This window comes from Antrostomus carolinensis, unplaced genomic scaffold (genome assembly GCF_000700745.2).
Source record: "Antrostomus carolinensis isolate BGI_N321 unplaced genomic scaffold, ASM70074v2 scaffold52970, whole genome shotgun sequence".
Taxonomy (NCBI): domain Eukaryota; kingdom Metazoa; phylum Chordata; class Aves; order Caprimulgiformes; family Caprimulgidae; genus Antrostomus; species Antrostomus carolinensis.
The window spans coordinates 524-9,632 of record NW_010290166.1 but is presented as its reverse complement, the minus strand read 5'-3'; the positions used below and the strand labels follow the sequence as shown (position 1 = coordinate 9,632).

General features: G+C 35.7%; 1 protein-coding gene across 1 annotated transcript in view; it reads left to right on the top strand.

Moving 5' to 3' along the window:
• The window catches only part of GALNT3 (polypeptide N-acetylgalactosaminyltransferase 3), an 11,887-nt gene extending 3,130 nt beyond the window's left edge, over nt 1-8,757 (top strand). Inside the window, exons 3-10 of the mRNA XM_010172287.2 lie at nt 107-256; nt 484-718; nt 1,502-1,619; nt 2,008-2,208; nt 3,306-3,437; nt 5,019-5,120; nt 7,693-7,845; nt 8,350-8,757. Coding sequence (XP_010170589.1) covers nt 107-256; nt 484-718; nt 1,502-1,619; nt 2,008-2,208; nt 3,306-3,437; nt 5,019-5,120; nt 7,693-7,845; nt 8,350-8,472 — 1,214 coding nt within the window. The 3' untranslated portion in view covers nt 8,473-8,757. The remainder of the gene's footprint in view (nt 1-106; nt 257-483; nt 719-1,501; nt 1,620-2,007; nt 2,209-3,305; nt 3,438-5,018; nt 5,121-7,692; nt 7,846-8,349) is intronic.
• Nucleotides 8,758-9,109: the final 352 nt, after the last annotated feature.

Below are 9,109 nucleotides of genomic sequence, written 5' to 3'. Positions count from 1 at the left end.
TCCTGAGATTACTGTGAATTGTTTATCCTGTTAGTTTAGTAATGTAAAATTTTAGGCAGTGGCACGTATATATACTGAATTTTCCAAAATTGATTTCTCTTTCTAGAATACTTGCATGATAAACTAGATGAATATATGAAACAATTTCAAATAGTTAAAGTAGTCCGTCAAAAAGAAAGAAAAGGTCTCATCACTGCACGGTTGTTGGGAGCTTCAGTAGCAACAGGAGAGACCCTCACCTTTCTGGATGCTCATTGTAAGTGTAACCTGTAACTATGCCAGGTCTGGCTCATAACACTGTTGTCTTTGATTTAATGTTGCAATGTATCATCTTTCTATTGCTGTTTTAAATTCTTGAAAGTATAATTAGCAATACTATTTAAAAGCAGTGCATAATGGCTTGTTGTGAGCATGTTAAAGGTTCCTTGTGTGCTACTTTATAGCCAAGTAAAAATTCAGTGCTTGTTCCCATTTTCTCCATAGGTGAATGCTTTTATGGCTGGTTAGAGCCATTATTGGCAAGAATAGCCGAGAACTCTGTTGCTGTTGTAAGCCCTGATATTGCTTCTATAGATCTCAATACTTTTGAATTCAGTAAACCATCTCCTTACGGGCATAGCCACAACAGAGGAAATTTTGATTGGAGTTTGTCCTTTGGATGGGAATCTCTTCCTAAACATGAAAATAAAAGAAGAAAAGATGAAACCTATCCAATTAGGTAAACATAATTTGAACAGTATTTTAAATCTTTCAGTTTTCATGTTTTTTTGTTATTAACAGGTTTGTAAATGAACTAGTTCTTCAGATGAGTGTGATCAGAAGTCTTAGCATCTTAGAGGGTTTTTGTAATGCTTTCTTTAAGAACCACATTGTAAATTTTAAAGTTTTCATAAAAATTTAGCCTGCTTAAGACAGTAATTGCTCTGCATTGCTTTTTTTTCTACATACACTAAGAACATAATAAGCAATTTCTATATATATATATATATGGGGTTTTTTTCAGAAGGGAGAGGGGGGAGGGGGGTTTGAAACAGTTTTTAGAGACAGTACCCCAGATTCTGGCTCTTCATTCATCATCCTTGAAAGGATGACAACAAAGGTTCAGAGCAACAAAATACTAGACTGTTACATTGGTACATTTGATGATAATTGTACATATTTTGGCCTTACACAAGTTACTGGTCTAGATGAGTAATAACTTTGCTTGATATCCTCCATTACAGGGAAAATATGTTAATTTTCCTGATGCTGTCTTTTATACCAGCGGTCATTAGCCTAAACCAGTTGTTAATAAATGACAATAAAACTGTCAACTGATACTTGATGTTGGCAGATTTAATTGCTTGAATTATTATTTATGCCAGGAAAATGTTTCAATGTAGTGAAATGCTGACAAATGCACGGAAACTTCCTAGAACAGTTATACCATGTTTTTACATCTGTATTTAAAAAACCTAACTATTTGAATCTTGTCTTCCTCAGTAATTTTTTCTTTTTGCAGAACACCTACTTTTGCTGGAGGTCTCTTTTCAATATCAAAAGCCTACTTTGAACACATTGGAAGCTATGATGAAGAAATGGAAATATGGGGAGGTGAAAATATAGAAATGTCTTTCAGAGTAAGTTTAGCTACTTAATTAGCAATGGTCTCTATACTGACAATGTACAGGATTTTTGAGGATAAACTAGTATTAGATCTTGACTTCTCTGCTAATCAGCCAACTAGGACATGGAAAATTAGTTACTAATGACCTATGAAATAAAATGCAAACATGCTCACTGAACTGATTTTTATTTTATTTTTAAAATGTGTTTAGGGTTGATAGCTGATATATACATTTCCAGGGTTTACCTGATTAGGAAATTCACTTATGGTATACCTGATATATGCAGTCTTGCTAGTGGTTTGTTTGGGGTTCTTTCTGGTGAACAATAACATTGCTGAATTTTTTTCCACCTCCTTAATTCTAATTGCAGTGCACTTACACAAAAAAATGTTATTATTAGGTATGGCAATGTGGTGGACAGTTGGAGATCATGCCTTGCTCTGTTGTTGGCCATGTCTTTCGCAGCAAGAGTCCCCATACTTTCCCAAAAGGTACTCAAGTGATCACACGTAATCAAGTCCGCCTTGCAGAAGTCTGGATGGATGAATATAAAGAAATATTTTACCGAAGAAACACAGAGGCAGCAAAAATTGTGAAACAAGTAGGTGGTGGTGGTGGTATTAGAAATCACACTTGCTGCGTTGAAAGTTTTGGTGAGCAAAAGTTATTTATTGATGAAGTACATAAAGATTCTAGATATTTTAAGGAAAACATAGAGTTCAGTTTGCTTAATGCTGTAGCCCTAATAAACATGAAAAACTTAAGTGTTTGGGTGGTGATGTTGTTGTTTTGTGTAGTGAATTTTTTTGATTGGTAGGATTTTTTCATGTGTTCTGTGTTGTTTGCATTGAACGGTTACCAGAACTACCGGAAGAGCATGAGAAAAGCTGCTGAGCACAGAAAATGCAGACTAACTTGGAGTGAGAAACATAATGCGTCATTAGTCTCAAGTTGTTTAGTATTTTTTACTTAAAAAGCAGGTCTTCTAATTCTTGAGCTGCAGAACAAAGCTTACTTAGTGGTAGATATCCATGCTGTCTCTATCTACTTAAAAACTTAGGTTAAAATCCAGGCGGTTGAGTGTTGATTTATTTATTTTTGTAAGTTTTCTGGAACTTTGGTCATTCACTAGCTGGAATCTAGAGTTTTCTTTGAGAAGCCATTTTTTCTTCCTTTTTATGATAAATATTTGTGAATATTGTATCACTGATAGCGTTAGATTTCCTAAGCATGTTTAGCAGCTAGACAACTGAATTTTGTCTGGGAGAATCTACATGGTACTGACTATTATGCTAATTATTTAATTAATTCAATTCATTATTTGGTTTCACTCTCTTTAGTGAGATCAGTTTGCTTTATAACTGTCATGAATATGGTCTTGTTTGTACTTTCCCACTTCATGGCACTGGGTTGAAACCCTCTTGGGACTAAGAATACTTCTGTCCTTTCCGTATTGCAGTGTATTTTTCTTGCCTGTGCTTTGAAATGCTGCAGTCAGGATGTCAGTGCTGTTATGGTCCGGAAAAACAAACAGCAGTAACCGTAGTAGTATAGTATATTAAAATGAAAAAATTAACAGATGAAGCTTAAAAGTTATTTAATGCTACAATACAGAATATCACAGATTTATTTGTACAAAATTGATATTAGTAACATTAGTATATTTCTCTTCCATTCTTCTTTCCCTTCCTCTAACAGAAGACGTTTGGAGACATCTCAAAAAGACTTGATTTAAGGCAGCGTCTGCAGTGTAAAAATTTTACCTGGTATCTCAGTAATGTTTATCCAGAAGCTTATGTGCCAGACCTGAATCCTTTGTTTTCTGGATATGTAAGTGTCCTGGTTTTGCTAGGGTAGAGTTAATTTTCTTTCTTTTTAGTAATTAGGAGAGTAGTATTTTACTTTCAGTGTTTCAGTTCAGACATATCACGAGAAGAACTTTGATAACAGTACTTGTGTTGCTGCAGCTTCAAGGCCACCGTGTTTTTGCTCCTTCACAGCTGCATTAGGACTGGGAGGGGGGAAGCGCAGTGAGGAGCAAAACCCAAAACTGGCATCTGGTTGTGCCAATGAAATATTCCATATCATATCACGTCATGCCAGTATATTAACCAGAGATGACCGGAAGACAGGGCACTTCTCTCGGGGATCGCTCAGGCTCACTCTTCCGGGGTTTCGGTTCGGTACCGTCTCGGCTCCGGGATCGTTAGCTGGCACAGGCTGGGAATTGGTCAGTGGGCGGTGAGCACTGTGTATCACTCATCTGTAGAGTCTGTTATCACTGTTGTTATCATTATCATTTTTCTTTTAATTAGTAAACAGTTTTTATCTCAACCCGTGAGTCCTTGCCCTTCTTTCCAAATTCTCTCCCCTACTTCCTGGGTGTGTGTGGGGGGGGAGGGTGATAGAGCAGGCTGTGTTTGGCTGCAAGCTGCAAGCAAAAGGGTGAATCCACCCAAACCACCACAGTAAGTTTAATTATTTTCTATAGTCTTCGATAATCCAGGAAGTTTGCTAATCTTTTGTGCTACCCTAGCCATAGCATTTACATTTCAACTCTCATTAATTGCTTTAGTGTTTTCTGTCACTACTCTGGACAAAGAACCTCTTCTACATACCTTGCTATGTGAATATTTTATGGCTTTGTCAGTGGTGATATGAAATTTAAGCAAAGCTTCTTAATAACTAACAGTAACCTTGCTTAATGGGATCGTGCAACCTGCTAAGATAAGCAACATTCTGCCCATCACTAACAGTTAAAATGATACAAAAGTGCTAAACCACTGGTGAGAGATTTCCTGAATTATCAAGGCAAATTTAGCTTTAAATAGTAAGAAGTCTGAAAGATTTTTTTAGTTCATGTGAATGAGGAAAACTGGAGAGCTGTTTGCTTCTCAGAATTAGGTTTATGACAAGGAAAATGTGTGTTTATATATGCATTTTTTTATACACACACTTTGTTTTAAAGACTATTGTGTTTCATCTGCCAAATAACTTCTTAGACATTGCATTGCTAAAATCATCAAAATATTAAACAACTACTAATTCTTAGCTTGAGGTGAATGTGAATATTTAGCAACGTTTAGCACTTCCTCTTCCTCGAATTTTGAATAATTTATGTGTATCCATTCAAACTATAATTTGAATTACAGTAGCCTTGTATACTAGTAGCCTATTGATTCACAGTGTGTGGCTGCAGACAAACTAGGCTTTCGGTTAGAAGAGATTAACTCTAAGACACCAAGATTTTTAGATTTCAGCATAGCAGAAAGTGAAAAATGAACTAGCAGCTGTAATTGCTGTTAAGCCAAAGGTTAGTTTTGTATGCTATTGAGAAAGTTTAATTTTTTGTCATCCCCACTGAGGTTCTTTATTTTTTTTTCTAATAACACTGTTTTGGTTTTCTTTTAGTTAAAAAACATAGGTAACCACATGTGTCTGGATGTTGGTGAAAATAACCATGGTGGCAAACCACTGATTATGTATTCTTGCCATGGACTTGGAGGAAATCAGGTAAAATGTTTGATACCTGATTTTTATGATCTGTTTAGCTGTAACTTTACCATACTAAAGCTTTTAATTTACTTTAGAGAAATAGACTAGGTTTTAAAATTCAGCTTTTCTCCTTTTTTTTTAGTTAATTACTATATGTATATTGTTCAAGGGAAATTTCATACCGCTTTTCATGTTTTGTCCCACTTCTAACATTTTTTGTTCAGCATAGAGATTCAGGTTTTTAACACAATTGCACTGCTTCACTTGATCTCTCCTTTCTGTGCAAAACCTTTTCATCCTACCCCTACTACTTTCTTGTAAGTGTTCTCATCTTAATTCTTCCTTTCCTTATGCTTCCTCCTATTGCTTCTTTCTCTGCCACTAGGACTCGCACTGTCAAGGAAGATGTTGGTGGGAATCCAGCCAATGGGAGAACAAGTGGGCAGGCCTGAGCCACCTTCCCTATCCCGCTTGCAGCCTCATAGTGTGAGGTCAAAATGGTCTGTCCTGTACTGGCTAATGCAAGTGAATAATCTAATTGAATTTGTCCAAGAAGAGCTCTGTCTGATGGATAGCTCTTGGAGGCAGCAGTGGTGCTCTGTTTCTTCTACAGTACGGCTTGCAATAGATGTCAGACTGAATCCTTCAGGCACTACTGTAATACTAATAAAAGTAACATCTCCTTCCCTGCCCATAAATGAACACTTCTCTGTTGCCATAAAGAGTTATTTGGGGAATAAAGTTTATTAACTATAGATCATTAACTAAAGGTCAACAAAGGTTTACAAGTTTGGGTTGTTTGGTTGTTTGGGTTTTTTTTAAATATAATTGTGATTTTTCTTTTTCTTTTTTTTTTTTTAATAAAATCTTCGATCTTAAAAGCCATCCACTGATGACACTGTGAAAACTCAGGCACATGATCCTAGTTAGTTGATGCTTTCCTAATCAATTTTTGTGGGAGATGGAATACTGTCTAGATTAACAACTATCCTGATTAGCCTTTTTTCATTGTTACAGTCATTAATGCGGGTACACTGTACCAAACATTGTATTAAGAGATATGCTGTATGCTTCTATTGTCACCCCTCTGTAACTTATCCCGGGCAGGACTAAAACTCTATGCTTTTAAAGTTGTGGTTTTTTGTTTTTCCTCCTGCCATAAAATAATAGTCTGAATCCCTTTAAATGCCAGCCTTCAGAGAATTTTAATACAGGTTACGCTGGTAATGCTTAAGACGTATATTCGCTTACTTATCTCTTCTCATTACAATACTCTACTTTCAGTTGTGTTATGTTCTTTACCAGACTTTAGCAGTGTAGGCTGAAATTTTCCATGCTACCTGTTGTCTTTGTCCATGTATTTGAGACAGAAGAAGGGAGTGGAAGAGAGAACCTAGTTTTCAGAGTTGTACATCAATTGTTTATCATTCTTCTTTTTTAGAATATTCTGGGGCTGGGAACACGTCCGTCTCAATAGCAACTCAATATCAAAAACTAATGAAGTTTTAAACCTGGGTTTCAAGTAATTTTCAGAGCTCACAGAGAATTTGGAGTTCAAAAGATAAATCAGAACAGATTGACAGATTTAGCATAAATTATTATGTCCGAGAGCTAAGTGACTAAGCAGATCACTGTCAGTACCTGTTTCGGGGAGTAATGTTGGTCGCAGAGACTTCAGAGTGAGATGCCTGTTTGTTCCTCAGTGCTATTCCCATTGATGCCAAGGCAGTGAGGAGGTGGAAGCTGACCAATTGGACAGATAGTTGAAAGCTGCAGAGAGCTAACTGACCCTGGTCTTAATAGTCAAAGGAGAGATACGGTGAAGAAGGCTGACATATGGAGCCAAGAAACAGTGGTAATGGGATGTAATGATAGGAACTCTTCTGTTTGATGAGGGAGAAAAGGAAGAGACCAGGATGGTAGGGTGGGATGAGGGATGTAAAAGGACAGCTGTGTCTGTAACTGATTAAATCCCTCTTAAGACCTGCATTATGGCCTAGGATTCCTGAGCCTTAAGAGTACTCTGCTGTCAGGAAATAACGGTAAACTTCACTCACAAAATATATGCATCCTATTTTTAGCATTTATTCTTTAGATCAAACAGCAAAAGCTGACATATGGCGATCAGTATTGTTCCATGTGACAAACTTTTGGGTTTGGTTGCTCTAAGGAAAAACAAAATCCAGCAACAAAAATTGAATAAAAATTTTTAAAGTTAAGAAATGCCAAAATTTAAGTTATCCATGCAGCTATCTCTACTCTTCAGTTTGTGCCCTTGAATTATTTATGATTCCTGGGGGAGCAAGCAATGAGACCTTGCATCGTGATGCATATGCACCAACTATCTTTTGTGATTTATACATTTAAGTACTTCAAAATATATTCCATTGCATGAATATTAAAAATTTTTTTTAGTTTTGTAGACACTTTTGAAGTGTGTGCTAAATTCAAATAAATAATCCCATAGTCTCAAATTGTTGAATAACAAAGTAAATCTATTGCTTTGGGTATTGTGATTTCAAAGTGTTAATTTAGTTTAATACTCTTCTTTGTATTTATTTACTGAAATTTTTAAAAATTATTTAAATAGTACTTTGAATATTCTGCACACCATGAAATTCGACATAACATTCAGAAGGAGCTTTGTCTGCATGCTTCTAAAGGACCTGTGCAGCTTCGCGAATGTAACTACAAAGGCCAGAAAACCTTTGCTGTTGGAGAAGAGCAATGGTTGCATCAAAAGGTATTTAGACTGCACAGCGATTTGGCATCTTATCAGTGATTTTTTTATATAAGTTATTTTTTTATTTCAAATAAAAGAGAAAACCTCAATGAAACAAAACTCTGAAGCCAAAAAGGTAATATGTTTATTTCTGGGAGGAAAATGTAGATAACTTCAGCTTTTCAGTCAACAGACCAAAAATTGAAGATTTCACTATCTTAAATATAAAGTAGAAATGTCACTTACAAAAACAGTTGATATATTTTAGTGTGTGTCTGGGCATCCACTGGACGTCACTCCAAATGTTTTGTATCTTTTAAAACAAGTTTTTTAAATTTCCTAACAAAACAAGTTGGCACTTGCATACTACTTGTATTTGTTTGCTAACCCTGCTCTGCACTACCTGTATGGCTTTATTCTTTTTAACAACAATGAACTTGGGTAAAAATGAAGAGTGGGGGGAAATAGCATGCACATTGTTTATTCACTTCCTTTTTTTTCCCCCTCCTTTTTTACCCACTTTAGGATCAAACTCTGTACAATGCAGCACTACGTATGTGCCTTACAGGAAACGGAGAGCATCCGAGTTTGGCATCCTGTAATCCATCAGACGCCTTCCAGAAGTGGATCTTTGGCCAGAACAATTAAGATTTTATATTTATAAGCCAGAAGCATTTGAAAGAAAAGATCCATTCCAAACTGTGATCATATATGTATACTGCATTTTTAATGATGCATAGTTGAAAAACAAAATGCTTAAGCAGTTTCTTTTCCTTCTTATTTAAGCTGGATATAAAATATGTCATCAGAGATTTCCTAGGAGTCTGTTATACCAAAGATGATTGAGGTCTCAATTAAGAAAAATGTTTACAATATTTCTATGATAAGACTTGATATGTTGACCACTGATTCATGGATCCTATAGTCCTCTTTCACCTTGGGGACCGTATGTATATTGTTTTTCCACATATTGTAAGTACTTGTGAAGATGATTAGCTTTCTCTGTAGAGTTATGAGAAATTATTGTATACTGTCTAAAAACCTTTATATGTATATTTTTATGCTTAATTGGTTGACTTAGGTTTGGGGTTTTTTTTAATAATTTACTCAGTGAATCTTTCTCCGTATTTTTTAAGCTCCCTCACTTGAAAAATTAAATATTTCGTCTTCAGGTTAAAGACAAATAGGCTACCACACTGTGCTCGGCTTTTAGTAAGGCAATTCTTCTTTTGGAGATGAAAAAGAATTGTAATCACTAAAAGATGTATGTGTGATTTCTTCAATG